General features: G+C 37.4%; 4 protein-coding genes and 1 non-coding gene across 11 annotated transcripts; 2 read left to right on the plus strand and 3 right to left on the minus strand.

Annotated features, from left to right (window-relative positions):
* Positions 1–275: 275 nt before the first annotated feature.
* LOC103449108 (RNA-binding protein BRN1) lies at positions 276–4,408 on the minus strand. Its single transcript, XM_008388389.4, has 9 exons — positions 4,072–4,408; positions 3,771–3,853; positions 2,488–2,539; positions 2,206–2,331; positions 2,025–2,104; positions 1,513–1,692; positions 979–1,309; positions 743–886; positions 276–660 (listed from the first exon to the last, which is right to left on the minus strand). Exons 1-9 carry the CDS (start codon positions 4,244–4,246, stop codon positions 533–535), a joined length of 1,299 nt encoding a protein of 432 aa, XP_008386611.1. The 5' UTR covers positions 4,247–4,408; the 3' UTR covers positions 276–532.
* A 5,624-nt stretch (positions 4,409–10,032) lies between these two features.
* Positions 10,033–13,874, minus strand: LOC103449106 (uncharacterized). 4 transcript variants are annotated; one of them, XM_008388386.4, is made up of 8 exons: positions 13,455–13,874; positions 12,179–12,240; positions 11,861–12,097; positions 11,607–11,768; positions 11,427–11,476; positions 11,176–11,308; positions 10,816–10,853; positions 10,033–10,639 (listed from the first exon to the last, which is right to left on the minus strand). In XM_008388386.4, the coding sequence occupies exons 1-8, from the start codon at positions 13,570–13,572 to the stop codon at positions 10,543–10,545; spliced, it is 897 nt and encodes a 298-aa protein (XP_008386608.3). In that variant the 5' UTR covers positions 13,573–13,874; the 3' UTR covers positions 10,033–10,542. The 4 variants fall into 4 exon arrangements, with proteins under 4 accessions (XP_008386608.3, XP_070664681.1, XP_028945071.2 ...); XM_070808580.1 differs by having other exon boundaries at positions 12,179–12,314; positions 13,455–13,592; XM_029089238.2 differs by having other exon boundaries at positions 12,179–12,377; positions 13,455–13,588.
* Positions 13,875–14,524: 650 nt separating this feature from the next.
* LOC103449105 (U1 small nuclear ribonucleoprotein C) lies at positions 14,525–16,870 on the plus strand. The gene is made up of 6 exons (XM_029089239.2): positions 14,525–14,674; positions 14,778–14,820; positions 15,056–15,097; positions 15,175–15,415; positions 15,965–16,239; positions 16,638–16,870. Exons 1-5 carry the CDS (start codon positions 14,667–14,669, stop codon positions 16,225–16,227), a joined length of 597 nt encoding a protein of 198 aa, XP_028945072.2. The 5' UTR covers positions 14,525–14,666; the 3' UTR covers positions 16,228–16,239; positions 16,638–16,870.
* A 731-nt stretch (positions 16,871–17,601) lies between these two features.
* LOC103449245 (uncharacterized) lies at positions 17,602–21,775 on the minus strand. 4 transcript variants are annotated; one of them, XM_070808577.1, is made up of 8 exons: positions 21,541–21,775; positions 21,110–21,403; positions 18,888–20,779; positions 18,543–18,812; positions 18,368–18,448; positions 18,175–18,286; positions 18,036–18,093; positions 17,602–17,860 (listed from the first exon to the last, which is right to left on the minus strand). In XM_070808577.1, exons 1-8 carry the CDS (start codon positions 21,593–21,595, stop codon positions 17,812–17,814), a joined length of 2,811 nt encoding a protein of 936 aa, XP_070664678.1. In that variant the 5' UTR covers positions 21,596–21,775; the 3' UTR covers positions 17,602–17,811. The 4 variants fall into 4 exon arrangements, with proteins under 4 accessions (XP_070664678.1, XP_028945068.2, XP_028945069.2 ...); XM_029089235.2 differs by having other exon boundaries at positions 18,036–18,102; XM_029089236.2 differs by having other exon boundaries at positions 18,368–18,451.
* A 699-nt stretch (positions 21,776–22,474) lies between these two features.
* On the plus strand, positions 22,475–22,546 carry TRNAP-AGG (transfer RNA proline (anticodon AGG)). Its single transcript has one exon. It is a non-coding gene; the product is annotated as a tRNA-Pro (tRNA).
* Positions 22,547–22,567: the final 21 nt, after the last annotated feature.

The following is a 22,567-nucleotide window of genomic DNA, read 5'->3' on the forward strand; positions in this document are numbered from 1 at the left end:
AATAGCATCAACTTATAAATTAAATGCACAGCATTCAAATGATAACTAAGAAATAGCAGAGACAACCACTGTACCTAAAATGTAACTCTGGCATGAGTATACAACATACCTTTTCAAATAGAAGACTGCTTGCTGATTACCTACTTACTTCAACGTATGCCACATTAAAACAAGTCACCGGGATACAGCAAATGAGATAAGAAACGAAAGAAAATATGAAAATGTCTTTGAACTGTGAAAACGAAAGAATTAGGGATCAAGTATACATCCAGATGTTCATGAGAGAAGAATGAATAAATTGATAGTTACTGACTAAATGAACTTTCATGATACCCAAATTACAGATTGTATTGGCACAGTATGCACCATGAATTACAAGTTTGAGGGCTTTCAATCCCTTGAGGAAGTTACAAGAAGGATGGAATAGCCCTATAATTGCAGATCAGCTCCTACGATGTTGATGAAGTGACTCCCATACATCCGATTTGCATAAGACCAGAGGACTCGCATCCTTGTGTAACTCACCTTCAAATCAATATGGTTTGCTCTGTTTGTTGTCTCTCTTAAGCTGGACCTTCAATTTCTTACCCCCTAATTGGTATCCATTCATCATATTTATAGCAGATTCAGCAGACTCTGGTAAATCGTAACTTACAAATCCTGCAAACCAGAGACTGATTAGAGGGTAAAAATTTCCACATAACTTGCATTGCAATCAAAACTAAGTTGAGAATATTCTCACCGAAACATTTGCTGACGCCAGTTGCTTTATCAACAAAAACCTTGGCACTCAAAACCCTACCAAATGGTTGAAAAGCATTGGCAAGCTCTTGATCTCCAAATTCTTGAGGTATGTGATAGATAAACAAATTAGCACCAGCTGGACCTAATCAAAGAAGATAAGAGTAACTCACAAAGTACCACCACCAAGAACTATATTTCTAATTTGAAAAAATAAATAAACGTGTAGATAACAACCTTCAACCTGACCCCCAGGGCTTTTACTAGTGCCAGGCGATGCTGGATTAATGTTCACAACTGTAGGTGACACTGAACCAGGTGAACTCAATGGCTGGTGGCTCATTATTCCTCCAGGATACATCATCGGATGCCGAAGACCTGGAACTGCATGATAAGCAGAGGCCACATAACTTGTAGGAGGCATAGGAAAATTTCTAGGGGCAATATTGCGAGGTGTGATTCTATGCAAAGCATTTTCTTGGTTTATGGGGGGCATCATATTTTGGAAACCTTGTTGATTCTGCAATCCAGGTATGCGGTATGGCATGAGTCCATAAGTCCCAGGAGCCTACAGAGGAAATGAAATATGACATTACTCCATTACTACATAAGACCCTACATGGATATAAGGTCAGGAATTCATATATAGCGTAGGTCATTATACTCTGATGCCAAAGCCCAACTACAAAAGTGCTAATGGTTTCCTCACCATGAAAAACGAAACAAAGAAAAAAGTAGTTTATAGAGACATAATTGTGGAAAAAAACTGACCTGATAACCGTAACCATTATACGAGGGAACATAACCCATGGGCAAGGCTCCAAATAATGAAGGATGTTGTGAATCACCATTTGGCTCGTTAGCAGCCTGGGAATGAGCTTTCTGAGCTCGCCGAGCTAGCCTTTCCTTTTCTGTGTCTGCCCATTTGACAACTAAAGGAACACTTGAACCCTGATACACGAGCCATAAGAGTGGGTTAGAGCCTTGTATTGATAGATCCATACTACTACCAAGTTGTCGTATTTATAAGCAAATGTCAAGAACAAATTCAAATCAATGAGTCAATGAGTAAGCATACAAGCCTTTTTATTAATTTGATACACAAGGATAATTAGACAAAATCTTTGATGGCTGGCTTATCATCCATCATTATGGTCCCCTCCAATCAGAAAAAATAAAATGTTTCTGCCAATGTAATAGAATACAGAACATCCAATACTACGTGCATATTAACAGTTTTCAATATACATTTCCAGCCACCAAAACATGCATTAGACACAAACCTCCATTTTATACTTTCCATTGATGGCTTCAAGGGCAGCAAGAGCTTGGTGTTTTGTCTCATACTTTAAGAATGCACAGCCTGCCAAAAGAAAAGGGCATGGAAAATTCATTTATTAGTTGACAATCAGTATATTTTAGTGTTTGCCTAGGAATAAACCAACCCCGAGGGGCTAAACATACCTTTGCTCGTTTGCTGAGAACCTCTTAATATTTGTAGGTCCTTTACTGTCCCATATTGAGAGAAAAGATCAGAAACTTCAACTTCGGAAACATTCTTCGGAAGCATACCAATAAAGAGCTTATGTTCTGGATTGCAGGGGAAGGCAAAGATTAATAATTAGGGTACGTATAATAACCAATAAATAAACGGGATGAACAAAAAAAATACACAATAAGCATTGGTTCAACAAAACTTCATAGGAACAAGACAAATCAGTAATTAAATCATGAAAATGTATTAACCTAGTCTTTCCAACTCGCCATCAGCATACTTCACTTGCAAAGGACTAGATGCCTGGATTGGACAGAAAGAACAGGGTAGCTTCGAATCAGCTGAGAATAACAAACACAACAAGAGGAACTAAAAGCACAAACTGCGAAAAGTTAACACCAGCCTAGGAAAAAGTGGACAGACAACAAATTTTTAGTTGACTTTATGTTTCTTTTATCAAGTAATACATTTGTGTAAAGTCGCATTAGCAGGCATAGGCAAGAGCCCAACTGAGAATCTTGCCTGGGAAACCACTTGAAGGTCCAGCAAGGCCTACATAGGCTCCCCCAGTCGCTCTAAGACCTATGCCAGGAAAATGCCAAGTTGCATAAGCACACATTTTATATAAAATTGTCCAAATATCAATCTGCCAATCATGGATTCAAGTGGATATACTGTACCAAAAGAAGATTGCCTGCAATGTTGGACAAATTCAATACTTTACTCACATGATGTAACCCAGTCACTGATACTCATATTTTCTGGAACAAGCATGCAGCCTTCTTTATTTAACTATTTTGTAAATTGACATCATAACCATATCGAAGTTTGCCAAAATTGTATCTTTTTTTTTTTTCAGGGCACCGGTTGCACCTTAAAACTTTCATGGGGCAGAGCCAATTAAATCAGTTCATAATCTAACCCTAAACCCCTTTTTTTTTCTTTTTTGGGTGGGCACTGTAGCCAATATCTCATGCATGGTCATGCCCTGATACTCTACTTTCAGTAGTCGTTAGGCCAATCTGCATTACCATACGCAAATTACAATACCCATTTCATCAAATCGATCTTACAACACCCTCTTGGGATTAACATCATGTCCATATCTCATCTGATGTAAATTTGCTAGCCCTCTACAAATGTCAAAGGAGCCTATTGCAATTTAACTAGGAATAAAAACAAAGGAACTTTACCATGAGGCTATTCATTTCCCTTTTTCCTACGGTATATTAATTGCAGAACCTTTTGGTCACAAGTATCAACATTCTCAAATTAAGTAAGTGGATATAGTTTAGTTACTGTTAAAAGTTCAAATTACCGTGATCTGCGATCGACAAATAGTCAGACACTACGCAGCTACTCTTCCTACTATTAATTGTATACACTTTCGAATGACTTACGAAATCATCTATTCATACTTTACCAGCTTAGATTTGAATCACATTCTCCGAAATTCGAAGCTATGAGCCTACTAACTAAAACAACAAAAGAAGCACACTTAAGTACAGTGGAAAGAGCTGCAAATTGCACTAACCCCGGGCAAAGTCGTCTTGTTATGACACGCATCGACCGCTTTATCCGCCTCCTCCCTCGACGGGCATATCACAAAGCAACACCCTGCAAACACACACATGCCCGCACAAATCCGAGCACGAAATTAGGGTTTCAAATACCAATTCAGCTACTAAACGCCACAATCCTCCAAATCGTGGAAAATCACACACACTAACCAAATCAAGATACGCACATTTTTCAACTCAAACAAGATTGCTAAGCGGAACAGAGAATGTAGAGAGAGAAAGAGGAGGGGAGAGAGAGAGAGAGAGATTTGAAACCTCTGGAAGCGCGCGTGGCCTTGTCCTTGATGATGTTGACTTCGTCGACGAGAGCGAAGTCTTTGAACATTGCGAGGAGCTGAGCCTCCGTCATGTGCTTCGGCACTTGGCCGACGAACAGCTTCACGCTGTCCTCGCCGTGCGAGTTCCTCTCCTTCTTCCCTCCTTCCGCCATTAATGCCTGCCTTCTCTCTCTCTGTCTTCCACTTTCTCTCTCGAACTTCTCCGGTTTCTTTGTTTTGTTTCTCTCTCCCTCTCTAATATTTTCTCTCTCTAGATTTCCTCTTCTTTTTTTTATTATTTTTTCCTACGCGGAGTCGTCGAAGGGAGAATCTGGGGCTTTACCCGCGCATTTCATGTTTATTACAGGACTGCCACTTTAGACCAGATGAAATGAGTTTGAGTGAACTTACCTTTCTACCCTTTTCAAGCTTAGTCACATGATTAGGTTGTTGTTCTACTGAAATATTTCTCGTAAAAAATAATATAACAATTATGATCAAGTTGTCCTACGACAAATTTTCTTCTACAAAGAGTTCAAGATTTTTCACCGTGCTCGAAATATTGCTACATGATGTTATCACTTAAGAATACTCAAATAATGTTGTGTTTAGTTGACAGGTATATTATGTGGCTCTAAACTTGTTTCATGCAAGTTATTTTTTTACCACAAAAATTTTACAATGTACCCCAGAAAAAGATTTTCCGATTACAGAGATAATAAAGGATGATTGAGACCATAATGGTACAAGTTGGCATGTAAAGAATAAATATTTCTCGTAAATATAACAACTTTGTCACAATAATAAGAAAAATAAATTTGTTATCAACTGCAGTCATAGTTCTAATGAAGAGATGCTCAATTTGTTTATTCTTATGCGTTGAAAATTATTAAAAGTACTCAAGCAAAAAAGAATGAAACACTTTCAATGTGCCCACTAACAATGCAAAGCAAAAAATAATAATAATAATAATAATTTGACCACTTAAAATGTTATATAACATGTAATAGTGAAAAAGACTTTGTCTTCACTACCATTTTGTATATATATTACTTTTCCTAAGAACATATAGACACTTTATTCAAAGATAGAAGTATTGTCCTAATACGCTAATTATATTCTAAAGAAAAAAAATCTGAAAAGGATAGAAGATAAATTTAAATATGCTTGCTTTATATTTGTGTATAAACTTAATTAGTGTTAAAAAAAAAAGTTCCCCACCTTGTTTCTATTTCAATTTGGATGCTCTACGAACCTTACTGTTTGGAATTTAAAGACAAAAAATCTAAAGCTTTAGTTTGTGTGAAAGAGAAATCGGAGCTCCTGGATTATGTTAGGCAGACTAGCAGAATTGGTTAATAGGGATTTTCATATTCAATTTGAATGGTCTTGATTACTTAGTCCTTAGGCTCCAGACAACTAATCCGAAAACAAATTTTGACCTTATTATTTTAAATTGAATAAACAATCACATGTCAAAGAGTTATTCTCCGACCATTCTTCTAGCAAATGGACCGAATAGTAAGAGAATCTTAAATCCCACATGGCAATGGCCATCTATGTTTGGCCCTATTATGTTTCACCTTTTCTTGTATTGAGACAACTCTAGACATTTCCAAAATTGTATGCAGAAAATGAAAGGCATGGTGAGTGTGCGTGTGCAAGCACATGCTCATGACATTGCTAAAAAATAACACATGATTATAATAAGCCATAGTTACAAAGATATATTAGTGTTCAACGAACAGATCACTGTTTGTATGACTAACATATAAAAAAAGATGAGATTTTACATTTCTTTATCACATAAAACTTCTTACCCATGTCATAAATGATATACAGGCGACCATATAGAAGAATCTACTGTAAGTTTGCTCATGTCACCTGAATCATATGCTTTGTTGAAATTTATCAATTTGCTACTTCAATTGAAATTTTTGTAACAATGTGTCACTTATAGTCACATTTAATTTATTATTTCGTTCCAAAAGTTATAAACGATTCACGTGTGACCATTTTGAAGAATATATTGACGTTCGATGTATCAATACAAACCTTTTTTTTTATTAACGATCATTTTCACTACAATTTTGGGTTAGCTGCGTTTTGAGTCGTTGACTAAATGCGATCAATGTCGTTTCCACAAGGAGTTCGGACATTGCCGTGTTTTGGAAGTAAAAGCTGGTGAGACTTTTGCAAAGCAAGGGGGTAGGATGGTAACTAAAGAAAGAAAGGTAGGGAGGGTAGTTTGGACAAAAAGAAAAATGGTAGGAGTGTAATTTAGTGCTGAAACAGCGGCAAAAGGATAAGCACGCCAGACTGTCCCGCCAAAGCTGCTTCTCTTCCAACTCCAACAAGGTTGTCCAACAGTTACACTGCCACGTCACTATTTTAACGTTGCAAGTTGCAGTGCTTGCACTGCTGACTGCTCTCCCAACGTTAAAACAGACAAACTTTCTGACTTTCACTTAAAAGGAAAGGGATCATTTATGAATCCCTTCCTTCTAATCCATCAAATTAAAAGGAAATGAATCATTTCCAAATCTCTTCCTTCTAATCATCAAATCAGAGAATCATTTTTTACCATTGAAATTTGATTTAACGGCTACAAAGAGAGGTCATTTAAAAGTTATAATAACTTCAACCATTAGATCAAATTTTAATGGTACAAATTCCCTAATTTTATGAAATAGGAGGAAATGATCCGGAGAGAATCCATTTCCCAGTTAAAATTAGGCATGCATTGTTTTGGTTTTCACTCTGCGGAAAAATTTTTGGAAGCATTTTTACTCACCACCATAAACTATGGTGTATACTCACCATACACCTAATTAATTTACATGTGTCATTTCGCTTAACTCTATTTAACTTTCACATTAAATGTTAGTTTTTCAATTTTGAAACAAATTAATCAAGATTAAATGAAATGACACGTGTCAATTGATTAGGTGTATGATGAGCATACATCATAATTTATGGTGATGAGCAAAAATGCTCCCAAAATTTTATGCAGAGGAGTTTGTCATTGGTGACATAAGATAATCACTCCTTAAATTTACAAATAACATAGCAGAGGAGTTTGTCCAAAGATAATGACTTACAAATAACAAGTTCATCGCCACGTGACGTCATGTTACCGTAATGTAAGGTAATGTGAGGGATAAGGACTAACGTGGAACATGTTCACTGTCACATGGCGTCTCTTGTCCAATATGCATTGTCAGGTGTAAGTTTTTCTTCACATCACAATGTAACATTGAACTAAAACACTACGTGACATTGAACTTATTTTATATAAGTTGCTCAACTCTACATGTGAAAATTACAAATAGGAAAAACTAATGAAAAATGTTTGAAAATTTTGAGTTTTAACGATAAGGACAAAATAAATGGTAAAATGAATAGTACTAGAATTGACTTTTTAGTGTAAAAATGTGATTTTTCATTAAAATAAATAATATCATGGGTTTTTCGTTAAAGTTCCCCTTATTATATTGCGATGCTACGATGATCATAAATTTGTATGAAATTTGCTATGTTGCTCAATAAATATTGCATCCGCCCCTCATGTCGTATAATTTTACTTTTAATTTACTTTCTTTTTTTCTTTGGGACAATAAGGGTAGTTTCCTTTGGAAGAGGATCATTTCCGGATTCACTTTGTGGAGGGATCCCCACATTTTAGTTGTTCATCGTAGATCATGCTGTCAGTTTTCATCAGATATTATTTGTGTTTAGTTTTAAATAAAAAAAATATATGATTTATGACTGCATGATATATAATGAATAACTAAGATGTGGGAATCTCTATGATCCCCACATAATGGATCCGGATGGGATTCAATTTCGTTTCCTTTAAAGCAAAAAACTAATTTGCAGACCACATAAATAAAAATGCAATTTAAAAAACCACTTGGGCTGATGATTAGAAAGACTATTAATTGGGATTTGATTCCTAACCGGATTCAAATTGTGGGGATCTTAAGATCCTCACATCTTAGTCATTTATTGTACATCGCGCGATCAGAAATTATTTAATTTTTTTTATTAAAATTAAACACAAATAATATCTGACAAAAATTAACTGCACAATATATTATAAACAATTAGGATACGAGGATCCAAAGATTCCTACAAAATGAATCCGGAATCCTCTTTCTATTAACTGGACGCCACCAAGAACCAGCTCACATGTTAGTAGGACCCAATGCCACGTTGGAATATCCTCCCGGGTCAAGATTTGTAAAAGTGGGCCGACGGGTGACTTGAGGAGCCGTCTTTTTTGGAATAATTTGATCGGCAATAAGACTGTGAGTCTGTGACGTCTTAGACCCAGTGTTTAAAATACAAATATAAGTGTAAATATTAACACGTAAATTATAGAGCTATTGATATGTATTGTCTTTGATGAACATTATGAAAATTTGTAATACGGTGTGTACATCAATTCATTCAGATTTAGTTGAAATAAGAGAAAAAATTATCAAAAAAATTATCAAAAGTTTGAAATTTGCAATGAGTTTCGACAAATTTTCTATAGTCAAAATATCATCAATTTCACCGATATAAGATGAAGTTTGCATTTCAACCCCCCTCCCCTCTTTCCATATCAATCCATGGTTTTTAAGATATTTCGACGGAAATATAACAATTTTGTGGATATTTTAAACATTGCTTTGACCGCATAAGGATAAGTATCGGTATCAAAAGTCAACATCATTATGTAGAAAAAACCAAATCACATGATAGTGCAGGATGAGCATGTAATACTGTCACCGTGATATCTTATCAAAGGAAGGTTCTCCCCAATTGTCGGCACACGAGGGATTGGTCTAGAAACTCTCCCTAAAGTCAACATACAAGTTAGTTGTACCTAAATCTCTAATCAAGGGCCCTGCTAATCAAATACAAACAAATATTGTTGCTTAATAGGCTTCTAAATTCTAACTCAATCAATTTTTGGAAATACTTCAAACAGTAGATAGAAAACGGAAAACGACACGAGTGATTGTACGTATCTGGAGTTTACTTTAAAATCTCATATCGATGATAGAGGAAGTCGGAGAGATTTCCTGTTCAATTAAATACAACCGAGTTCGAGCGAAAAAATGTGGAATGACAATGATGCATGGAACCACCTTATGCCATTGTTCTGTAAAACTGCCTAAACAAAACCAATATGTAGAGCAAGTATTGTTTGAGTGGATATTTAATGATGGGCTTGGTGAGAGTGAAGGCTCAAGAACACAAAAAGCAAAGGGAGGATTGGGCTCGGACAAGACAACAACCAAAGAAGAATTAAAAATCATTTTTGTCAAGGAATAGGCAATAGGCCTATAAGAGAAGTGACACTTAGAAGGGCAGCTCACCCCAGCAAAAAGTACTTTTTGAGGGTATGGATGGGTAAATAAGTGGCGACTCACCACGTTCCGGAGGACATCACCAAAAGGCAAAACTTGTACAGTTGGGTTAAAATGTCTATAAAAACATCAAAAGACCACAGAGATATAGACACTCAACCATTCAATCAAAAGGCATCCCACTTTGCTTTCAAACAAGCAAGAAAGCAGAAAACTTTAGTTTGTCTAGACTTTGTTCTTTTAGTCATAGATTTACCATAGAAAGCCATCTTTTGTCAAGTTTTAGAAGCTCTGCTACTTTTCCCCAGCGTTTTAGTATCAATTCCCTTTTTGTAAACTCGTTTTACCTTTCATTCCCCAAAGATTACAACCCTTGTAAAACACAAAAAGAAGTGGCTACAAGAGGATGAACCTTGCCTGAAAAAGTTCTAATCTTTCCCCAGTCTCTTTTGTTTGTACTTATGTAAAGTAGATATGTTGTTTAATGCATCTTTGTTTGTGTTGTAAACCATTTTCAACTGCTTTTCAAAGTTCATTTGTGATTAATCTAGCTAAACTAGTTAACCTTGCTTCTTTAGTGTTAACTGTAATCAAAGAAATAGTTGGAAGGGCCCTGAACTTCCTTTATTGGGTCATATAATATCATGAGTAAAAGTCCTTGTTTACAAGGCAAGAAAAAGAACCTTATTACAAACTTAACCCATCAGTAACAATCCAGTAAGATCAATAAGTCTAAGTAACCTGTGACACAAGTAATCAACCCAGTTAAAAACCAAAAAATAACAATATGTTATACAAAGGTAACAATGGCACGCTCAGATCTATATTAGTTTTGATTGAGAGCCTCAAGGCCTAACAAAGGCCGTACAAAGGCACCATTCAAACTAATAATAGCAAACTCATATTGCAGCGCACCAAGCAGCAAACCTTGCCCGACAGGCAAGGCCCCGGGGAGCTGTGCGAGGGACGAATCTAGCCCGAACAGGTACAAGTAATTCCCTTCCTCTAAATCGGAGTTTTCAGGAATGTGGGGTGCGTTACCTGCCGATTCGAAAAAATTCTCATTGCAGCCAGAAGCGGGGGCGATTGCAGGCTGCCAATGCCGAGGCTTAGATTGCATTCAATCCGGCAAGCTCACGCAACTTCTCGCAGAGTATGAAGGTAATTGTAGTTTGTGGACCCAGTCTTGCAAAAGTTGCAAGGCTCCTGAAAAGTTTAACACCTTATTACTAATGTAGGCACTCAGACAGACGTTTTCTCTGTAGTTACACGAAAATTCAAACTACGCACCGCTGATTCTATTGAATCCAAAGACTATAATATCGGAAAGTTTGAAGGTGTATACGAAAAGCATGAGTATTCGAGCTTGAAGGGAAACTCACCCTTTGTAAAGACCCCTGGGACCTTCTGTAAGCATAACCTGAAACAACACACCATAGCACATCAAATAAGATCTACGCAAGGAATTAATTTCTGGGACGCCAAGAGTCAGTGTAGACCATATAGACTCTACAACGAACCAACGCAAAATAAAACAGGACCAAGTTATCATGCTCAATTACAGCTGCCGACTGTTAAGGTTGTGAAAGCTTTTCCAGAGGCAAATCAAATGTTAACCACATGCCGACAACCTATTCCAATTTAATGTGTTTATAAACTGTGTTCTAGAAAAGAAATCCAAATACACCAAGAAAAAACACCATTAAACTGTAGCGGAAATGAAAAGACTATGTAATCTATACCTGGTATGCGCAATGAAATCCATTTTTATAGTTTCCTGCCTTTTTAGATTCCTGTTGCAACATGAGACGGGTTTTTACCATGTCCACGGGTGCAGTTACGAGGGTACTCACCAAGCCTGCAACTGTGCTTGAGCTTCACAAGGTGCATAATATATTTAGTTTTGATCGATGTACTATCACCAAGTTAATCTACTTCAGTTGAAGAAATGAAAGACCTGAGATAGATAAGAACATTGGCAACAGTGTCTTACATGAGATGAAGATGGAATCCTTCTTCGAGTGATGTCAACCTAATCAGTGTCTGCATTCAAAAAAAAGTCGGGACAAAATTTGAAGTCAGAATGAATTAAAGAAAAATGAGACGAACACTTTCCTATTGCCAATCAAACATTAATGATTTAGAAACAAATGGAAATTACTTAGAACTTGACCAGCTTGGTTTCGTCATATGTTGCTAGTTGTGATGCAGTCAACATAGCAGCTCTAGCCATAGCAGGGCCAACCCCCTCCCAAAGCGCTTTCGCTCCCTCTTCAGTAACAATTCTACGCAGTTCTCCTGTTGGACTCAAGTTTGGATTCATCTGTAACCGCACCTAATGAAAGGAAGCAAATGAAATGATCTTGAAGTCAAGTCTCAAGAAATAGAAAGCAAAAAGTTCAACAAGGCCCACCACGATGGCATTACCTTCAAAACCTCAACTGGATTCGTCAATGCAGTTGCAATTGCACCTGCAAATCCTCCAGACCCAATCTTAGCAAAAAGATTGGAGGATCCAAAAGCCCAATTGCAGGCATACTTTGAAGGTTCATACAAGCCTAAACGAAGACCCCCATAAAGAACAGACCTTGTCAATGCCGGTGTCAATCCCAGATACAAAAATCTTGGCCCTTCCTTTTTAAAAGTATGGAGAAATAACCGGCCCTGCACATCACACCTTTATCACGATCCACGCTGATAAATTGGATCAAGATATGCACCTACGAAAAGAGCTGGGAAAAATACCATTCCAGTGAGAGGACCCTTCTGCCCAACAAGTTGCATTTGCAGCCTAACTTTGAGAACATCTGCATCCCACCAGTGGAGATAAATAAAATCTTTGCATCTCTCAAATTTTCCCTTAACCTACAATCTACAGCCTCTGTTCATCATGCCGAGAAGTTTTTGAGCAAGACTATCATAGAGATGTATCTATTTAGTCACACTGTACCTAGGTCCATAAGAGATTAACCATGTTGTCCATTCCATATAACACGTGAATTAGTAACAACATGGGTCAATATGGCGGTCACACTAAAAAACTTCTCCGATTCTAAATCGGATCCATTGCCAAATCTTAATACCATAATCTCTATCAAACTCGGAACAATGAGAAATCATGCATAACCATATAACACGTGAATTAGTAACAAAATGGGGTCAATGTGGCCGCCAAACTATAAAATTTCTCCGATTCTACGTCTAATCCATTGCCAAATCTTAATACCATAATCTCTATCAAACTCCGAACAATGAGAAATCATGCATAACTATATAACACGTGAATTAGTAACAAAACGGGGTCAATGTGGCCGCCAAACTATAAAATTTCTCCGATTCTACGTCTGATCCTTTGCCAAATCTTAATACCATAATCTCTATCAAACTCCGAACAATGAGAAATCGTGCATAACTATATAACACGTGAATTTTTTAGTAACAAAACGGGGTCAATGTAGCCTCCAAACTATAAAATTTCTCCGATTCTACGTCTGATCCATTGCCAAATCTTAATACCATAATCTCTATCAAACTCGGAACAATGAGAAATCATGCATAACTATATAACACATGAATTAGTAACAAAAATGGGTCAATGTGGCCCCCAAACTATAAAATTTCTCCGATTCTACGTCTGATCCATTGCCAAATCTTAATACCATAATCTCTATCAAACTCCGAACAATGAGAAATCGTGCATAACTAAATAACACGTGAATTAGTAACAAAACGGGTCAATGTGGCCGCCAAACCATAAAATTTCTCCGATTCTTAATCTGATGCATTGCCAAATCTTAATACCATCATCTCTATCAAAATCGAAACAACGATAAATCGATGCAGAACCAACCAAACCGGAGTTTGAACAACCCATGAATCAAACCAAATAAATAACAAAATGTTTAAAATTCTGCTACAACATAAGCTGAAAAGGTGAAATTTTTACAGAGGCAAACAAAACAAACATGTTGGAAGCCGCAAAAAGGAGGAAAAAGTAAACTTTTTGGGTTCCATAAATTACCTAGAGGATGAGTTACTGCGGTGGCCGCCGCAACGGAAAGTCCACTGGTGCCGAAGTGATAGACAACCTCGGACGGCGACACCGCCGCCCAACTCTGCCTCTCGTTCTTCACTTTCATCTTCTCCGAATGTTTCAATCACAAAACATTGCAAAAAAATACAAAAAACCAAGCGAAATTTCTTTATTTGGGAACTCCGAGGATTCTGAAATTTTTGGGATCCGAGGAAATTGAAGCTTTTAACTAAAAGCCTTCAATTATTTTGGCTGTTTGGCTTTCATTTTCGTGAAACGCATTCTGTGTTTTTCTTTCCGTAAATTTTCTCGGGAAACAAACAGAAAATTAAGGTACGACGTAACGGAACCTGAAAGCCAGAGTTTTCGGGAGCGGATTTTGCCGTCCAAATCCGACTTTTGAGGTATGGCTTGCGGTTTGCCTCTGTCGTAATCGGAAAGACTCGTAGGATGTGGAAACGACGCGTCGTTTCAGTATTTTTGTTCAATGTTTACTAAGAAGTGCTTTTAAAATAACTTTGAAGTGCTTGTGTAAAAAGCATCAGTTATATGCTTCTTTCCGAAAGAACTTTAAGTGTTTTTTCAATATTTACTTACATTTTTATTAAAAATTGATTCTAAAAACCTTTTATCTAAAAACGCTTTTAATTATTATAAAAATAGTTTCAAATAAATTCTAATTCATAATAAGGAATTTGATTTAAGTGTAAAAATTTGAGGAATCAAATTATAATAAGTACATCTATGTTTTTATTTTTTTTACTAACAGAAATGAGTTTCACGCACTATTATTAATTTTCACACATCCTTATTCATTTTGTATCGTCAAATAAAACGAAAACAACGAATACAATTAAACAAAAATATGTAAAACTCTAAAAAAAATATGTTTAATATTTTTGTAATTTAATATACTTTAAAAGTACGACTTTATGCCACCCAGTTCTACAGTCTGATGATATTTTTCTTCACTTAAAAATTAGAGGTCTTAAATTCGAATCTCGTAAATGGTGAATTCGATAAGTCCATTAAGTTAGGCCCAAAAGCCCACCAAGCCCAGAACCTTCAATTCATTACTTCTCAGCTGCACTGGCGGGTAGCCAGAACCTTCTTCTTTCTTCAAGTCCCCTAGGGTTTTTGCATTACTCCAGTTTCAGTAAATCCCCAATTCCCGAACCCTAATTCCAGCGATTCAGAGCAATGCCAAGGTATCAACTCTTTCTCGTTCATTCAATATCACACTTATGCGAATCCTATCCCAATTTCATGAATTTTTTAATCTTTAATCGATTTCTTGTTCCAATTTTTCAGGTATTACTGTGATTACTGCGATACTTATTTGACCCACGATTCGGTAAACTCTCTCTGCCCTCATTTTTTTAGTTTTCGGATCGTGTTTTCGATTATTTTCTTATATCGTTTAGAGATTTAGATTTTGCTTGATTATTTTTTTGATTAATTTCAAGAGTTAATCACGTTGAGAAGAAAAAAATTGGGATTTTTATATCGGGTTAAACTCGCCATGGTAAATTAGTGAAATCATGATCATGTTGGTTGCTGACAAGTTTTTGTTTTTCCTATTTTTTCAGCCTTCAGTGAGAAAGCAACACAATGCTGGTTACAAACACAAGGTATTATTGGCTTATTTTGTGTTGTTACCGTAAGTTACCGTTTCTTTCCATTTTGCTGATTTTATGCGTGAATTCAGGCGAATGTGCGGGAGTACTATCAGCAATTTGAGCAGGAACAAACCCAAAGTTTGATTGACCAAAGGATCAAAGAGCACCTTGGCAATTCTGCAGCTTATGGTGGTCAGCCTTACGGGAATATTGGTGCAGCTTACAGTCAGCATCTAATGTCTCAGCCCCGTCTTCCTGGCATGCCGCAAATGATGGCTCCAGGGATTAGGCCTCCTGTTTTGCCAAGACCTCCTGTACTCAGTGCTCCAGGTAATCTGGAATGTTTACAGTAAAATCTTTATTTTTCGTTGGCATTCCACTGTAGTGCTGGTTCTGTGATTTATTAGTGCACGTATTTTGCATTTTGACGTATAGAGTTTTTGGCTGCTTGACCAAACCGATGTTTGCATTATTGTTTGGAATTTTTCTTTCCGGGTGTGTGGTATATGTAATTCTGTTCCTATCAACTTGATGTTTTGCTAATAATGCTACCTACTTTTTACGAAACTACTGTTACTAGAAGGCAGGGAAAACAGAATGCGTATTTCTTGCTTGGTTAAGTATTGTCCTTTAGTCTTCTGCATAACGTGATCTTTTTTCGATATTTTCCTATGCGATCATTTGGCATCCCTTTTTTTCCATGGCTATGGACGTTAGCAATGATGTGTTACCCCGTTATGCAGCTATATTCTAGATCCAATTGCTGCAGTATTGTATTGGTTATTATTTTCCAGTCAGACACCCAGCGATATACCTTTGGCAGCAGAATCTTACTATCTAATACTAATGATATGTAAAAAAATTTCTTGGTGGTGGCAGGTTACGGCCCTGCTCCACACATGATCCCAATGATGGCTCCACCTGGTGCTCCCAGCATGCCTGGTCAATTAAATGCTCCCATGAGGCCTCCTCCTGCTTTAAATCCTCCACCAGCAGTTCCTGGCAGCGCAGCACCAAATGCTTCTAATGGTGCCCCTCCTATGGCTGCACCTCCGATGTATCAACCCAATCCAACAGCACCAACAAGTGGAGGCTATGAAAGTTTCAATCCGAATACTCAACCTCCTGATTCTAGTCAGTAATGTGTCAAATTGGTATGTGGTATTTCTTTACTTAAAAACATCTTTCGTCAATATGTTAGGATTTTAACTATTACTAGCAAGTTTGCAAAGTTCATGTTGTGTACATCATCATGTTTTAACAAAAATACGGTTCAAAATTATGGGAGTACATGCGTATTGGCAAGAATTCGGCTTAGAAATTATTATTTTTCCCTCTGTGGACCTATGGTTCTTATGCTTGCACAAGCACTAAAATAAGCCTATAGGCGGGATAAACTGATTGTAATTGTAGCACAAAAGAAAGTTTTTACTTCTTTTTAAGTTCACTGCAAAACCGAAAGCAGAAGTCTCTCTTTTTTTTTTTTTAAGTTCCATGGAGTTTCTCATCACTGGAAATCATTACTAAACCCGGAAAATGCCTCGTGTTGCAGCACCTTCGTTGGAGAAGTCTTCTGCCATGGTTCGTGCAAAGTGGAGATTGTGCAATTTAACATTTTTGTAGACCCCTTGTATGATTGTATCCTCTATTTGAAGTTGCACATCTTATTTGGACTGCTTGTATTTATAAGAGGAATTTGTCGAAAATGTGCAGTCAGAGACCGATTTAAAACGTGTGGTTCTCAACCGTGTTATTTTAAGATAGTATGCTGTTGGCATTTGAACATTCTTTTACCCCCAGTCCCCTCTACTCCCAAAACTTGTAACTGTTCTAAAAATCCGGCGCTAGGCGACTGGCCATCGTCCCGATTAATACCTAGACGTTTGAAAATTAAGAAATGACGTTTAGACTTGCTGAGGCCCCTGCCTAGATCGCCTAACCCGTCCAAACCAGCCTATGTTGTGATTCAGTTGGACAGAAAATAAATAACTTTCATTTTGCATTTTTTTTTATTAATAAACTATAAAAGATTTGTTGAATACTTAAATGAGCATACATTATGGGGTGTGATGTCCATACATTCCATTTTACTTCTCACACATTTTTAATCTTCGGCCATTTGATAGAATGAATTGAAGAAGATCAACGGACTGAAATTATCAAGGGGTGTGTGGGATGTGTGGATAGCACACCCCTACTTCAAAATATATATGTCATTCTATTTTGTAATTTATGATAAAATTATATATATATATATATATATATATATAAATATAAACAAATATTTATTTACACGAAATATAATATATTTACTTAAAATCTGCCTAGTCCGTCTAGGAGCCCGTCTAGCCACATAAGCATTAGGCCCCAACTCGTCATCCGATTAGCGCCTAGCGTCTTTTAGAACCTTCATATGGTTCTTTACCAGGTTGAATCGTTTACAAAAGAAATCGACGATGAAAGCATCGATTCCAGGCCTAAATTTTGTTCAAAACAAGGATAGATTACCAAAAAACTGGAGGCTAATCACAAGCTACCATTCAAAATGCCACTGAAATCCAAGAAATGTTCCAAAATGTACACCAGTTTAAACCAGAGCCGGCGCGATTCAGCAGCTTCACCACAATCCCGAAGGGATTCATAATCTGGAAAAGTTCTGAACAAAAACTGCGAAAACAACAATAATTACATGACTTTACAGAGTTTTCTTCACTACACGGAAGGGCCTAAGGCCGGTGGACAACTCCTCTAACTTCAGTTGTGAAGAGCCGATGTCTGCAAAGCAAAGTATTAGAGAAACAAGAACTTGTTAGCCAGATTACCCACAAAGTAGGCATCGCCTAATCGTAATTACAAGTTACTTACAATCTGCTAAGTAATAATCTTCGAAATTAATTCCGTGGATAACTTCAAACCATGAATATTACATTCATGTGTTACTATTACTCACCTCTTGTATTCCAGTCTCTGGATAACTATACCATTTAGCAGAAGTTCTGAACTGTAAACTGCTGCCCCTGAGAGGCATGATAGTTACAAAGAGTCTTAAGTTACTAACCAAGACGGATAAATGAATGGAATGCTAGTACCTTGCTCAAGAAAAGGCAGGCAGACCGCACGGTCTTCTTCGCAAGAAAGAATCAAAACGTCCTTGAAATTCTTTTTATCCTTTGCTGCAGACATCTGAACCTTCTCCACTGGCTGAGGAACATCTTGTATTATTAAAAGTTCATTCAAGGGACACTAACTATTAAACTACGTATGTAATGACAATGCAGATACCTGGCCTTGAACTGCCTTCACCAAGCTAATCATCATTTCTTTATCGGGTTTTATGTTTGGTGTGATGAAGACTTTTCGACCCTGCTACTTAAGCACAATCATATAGGAACACCCCAATAACATGGATGAAAGAAAAATGGTTATCAGTTTAAATGAACAAAAGCGCATGCTTTACCTTTAGAAGTGGACACCGTTTCGCGCAATCCAGTGAAACAAGCATGCTAAAGCCTATTTCCTTTTCCTTTTTGGCATCCCTCAGAATGTAGATTTTCTCACTAATCAAACAGTTTGCTTGCCCGCAACTCTCAAGCCACAAATGAGTTACCACTGGTTTACCAAGAGCAATGAATTCCAACATGTTCCTTGTACGTGCAAATTGATCTGCTACAAAGTGTGTTGCATCAGTAGAACATGATGCAACGGATAGGCCCAGTCGTGCGATGACCTTTTATGAAAAAAAGAGGTAACGTTAGATGTGGATCATCTAGCTGTCTCAAAATCATACAAACTCAGTATCTACCTTTTTCTGTTGCTTAATGATAGCATCATCCAAGTGCTGGCTAAACAGAACTCGAACATATGCCATGTTTCTTCGCCTTCTTAAGTCTTTCCATGCGTAATCTGGTGTTGACTCAGGGACACCTAGTCCAATAAGCTCTTTCAAAAGGGACGATTTGGGCAAGTTTTTGTTGTATGTCCTTCTGTGATGACCATCAGACACATGTTTGGATGATCCCACGTTTATGCCAGTGGTAGAGTTAGATTGAGCAGTATATTCTGAACCAGATGACACTACTGAGGTATGGCTTTTTACGTCTACCAGTGATGTAGGATCTCTGGCATCTAGCTTCCTGGATTGTAATGCTAGCAAGGATCTGTCAGAATCTTTATCCAATGAGTGTATTTTTCCCTTTATATTGTTGTTGCTTTCTGGCCTTTCATCAAAACGGGAAGTGCTGTCCTTTCCATCAACTATTGGAAATGAAGTGCAGAGGAAAGTAGCTAGGCAAGAATTTCTTCGGGCATTGAGACGTGTTCTTTTCCCTTTTGGATGGCTCCATGATTCTAAGTTCAAAGTACTGGTTGTTCTGTTTTTATCTCGCTCAGACGAAACACAAGATTTGGAAGAGTTTTCTTTGGGGCTGATACTCTTCTTTCTCTTGTATGTAATAATATCCCCCTTCGTAACTTTATTCATGCTTTCTACTCGCTTGTTAAATCCGCCCTCACTCCCACTGATTATTTCAGATGGATGAGCATTTAAACGTCTCTTCCTTCTTCTGTATTTAATAATACAGTCCCCTGTAACATCATTCACCCTTTCTCCTGGATTCTTAGGTTCATCCCCAGTCCCTACTGACCTACCTCCAGTAGCTCTCTCTACCTTTTGATGCTTGGTATGCTTAGGAGATTGTCTACAAAAATTTCCATTGGCGGCAGCAAAATTACTACAATGTTCAGAAAAGAATCTGCTTCTTTTCCCTTTTGTTTGTGCTGCCAAGTGAGGATCTAACTCCCAACTCGAAGATTGCCTTTGATATGAAGCAGCTACTCTCCTTACTGTTCTAGTTGAACGCTTTCTTTGCTTTGCATTTTTGTTAATGCCTCCTATATCAGGAACATCACTCTTTCGAAGAGGAAGTTCCAAAAGCGCTTTATTCTCTGGAGCACCTCGTGAAACATCTGCTGTCTTCTCCATACCTTGATAAGCATCAGCAAAATTGCAGTCGGGAAGGTCCCCATATGCTAAGGCCTCCATAGCTTCAGCAGCAATTTGAGTGTTAAAACCAACATCAAACATGTCAACCATATCTGTTCTTACGTCACTAGCTTCCTCCTCCAGTCCTGTTGATTTCGCATTCAAATGTTGTTCCGACTTATTGTCAGATTCATTTCCAATCATCCCTTCCGATTCTGTTATTTCCTTATGGAGGCCCTGAGTTATTTTCTTCTCTTTGCTCTTACCGCCCAAGCTGATACATTTTTTGTCACCACCACCATGCCTGACTTTCTGATTCTGTACAACGGATCTCTGCTTGCACTCTCGAAAATCAGAAGACGAATTGATCTCCTTGTTAATGAGATCAACACCCCATCGCTCCTCAGGAAGATCAACCCATTCAAAGGCCTTGTGTATTTCAACTTGAGACTTCATCCTAGCCAACCTTTGAAACCCCTTTGTGTTTGAGACAGGAGGGGATTTCTCCCTAACCGGTTTCTTGTGATCATCAATTTTCGGAGAGTCACCCAAAACGTCGTTCAATGACACAAAAAGGTCCACAAAACCAAGTGCATTGGCTTGGGCTGACTCCCCAGGTTCCTGAGAGTCAATATAATTTAACCTCGCAATTGGCGGAGATCCTTCATCCTTTTCCCCTTCAGTCGTACCAAAATTAATCGGAGAAACTAGTCCTTCAAAGCATTCAAAGAAAAGTGCTTTTCTCAATATCACTTCCTTACAGATTTATTAAACAGACATTCGACATAAAATCACTTTCTCGCGCATTCCACATAAAATACACACACAAAGTATTCAAAGAAAAGTGTTTTTTTTCTTAAGATCAATTCTTCAAAGATACATCAAACACACGCTCCATATAAAATCACGATTCCACTAAGTATTCCAACAAAAGTGCTTTCTCAAAATCACTTCCTCACAGATTCATTAATCACACATTCCGCATAAAACATGAACAAAAACACAACACAGAAAAAGAAGAAAAGAACACTCTGAAAGCTAACCTGCAGCGAATTGCTCGCGATGAGGACCGAGCTTTTGATCCAACAACACATTGGATTTAACACTCACTATTCTGCTTCCATTCACTTCATCGTCCTCACTGTCTAGCACAACTTCTTCCTCGTACTCATGTACACCAGTCCTAGTCTTTTCGGAAAAATCCGAAAAATCGACCAACTGGGTTTCCTCCATCGAAAGGCTGTCAGGCACAAAAGCATCTTCAAGCGGCACGGTGTCCTGAAATTGTAGCTGCTGCTGATGTTCATCAACTTCATCAACACCCTTGAGTTCATATCCTAATCAGAACCCAACAGAAACTCTAATCAACAATTTACAAACTCTACTTAACAATAATTACAGATGGGTTTGCAAGAAATGAATCAAACAACAGACGAAAAGTGAAGAAATTGATATGAAGATGAGCAGTGATTACCTGATGGGTGAGACAGAAGATCCAAACTCTGGGTCCCGGTGTGAGAAACAGCCATAGCCCAAGAGGGGTTGTAGGCTCTGAGAAGGAGAGAACAGATCACTCTTTCATCACTGAGATGGCTGTTTTAGCAGAGAAATTGAAATGGAAAATGTTAATTCTTTTTGGTCAAATCAAAAACCCTAATGTGGTTGGAAGCCAGAAGGTTTTAATTGGAGGGAAAACTCAAAACAGGAATAAAAGTTGAGTGAGCGGAACAACGATCGATATATAAAGTGTCATAATATAATTTTATTGAATTTTTTCTATTAAGTTTTTAATTAATTATATTATTATATTACATATATTAGATCGTATTCTCGATACATTAAAAATTTCTCCAAAATAAAAAATTGGTAGATCAAAGCTTGATATTTTAAATTATTCTAGTTTAGCAATTAATTTACAAAATTTTAATAAGAGATTTCAAGTTTGACTTTTATGTATAGCGAGTTTCGATACGTAAAGATAACTGATAATGCTTAATTTTGATTTTTATACAAAAATTTATTTCAATCCACAATAAGAAGAACGTTTACTTCAAACTCGAGTGAATGAGACAACTGATAGAGATTCACTCTGAACTTCTATACACGAAGCCACGATCAAAAGATTCGGACAATTCAATATCAATCCTATGATTTTTATTAGCCAATCTCACTAACTTACTTCATAAAAATCCATAAACTTGACGCCCCGTATCTTTTTCTCTCCTTTTCGAACATTCGTAATCTTTCAGTCTGCCAACTTCGACACAAAAATTCGAAATGGATCTCATTCATGAGACAAACACACCGCCAGTGGTATGTTTGCCTGGGTGGTAGATTTTAGCAAGGGTTTTGGAGGGAAATAACGACAGATTCGGTTAAAAAGGTTAAATTGACAACCAATAGCGAGTTGGCATTTGGTCTAGTGGTATGATTCTCGCTTAGGGTGCGAGAGGTCCCGAGTTCAATTCTCGGAATGCCCCTTTTGTTCCCTTTTTAATGTC

This window comes from Malus domestica, chromosome 11, assembly GCF_042453785.1.
Source record: "Malus domestica chromosome 11, GDT2T_hap1".
Classification (NCBI taxonomy): domain Eukaryota; kingdom Viridiplantae; phylum Streptophyta; class Magnoliopsida; order Rosales; family Rosaceae; genus Malus; species Malus domestica.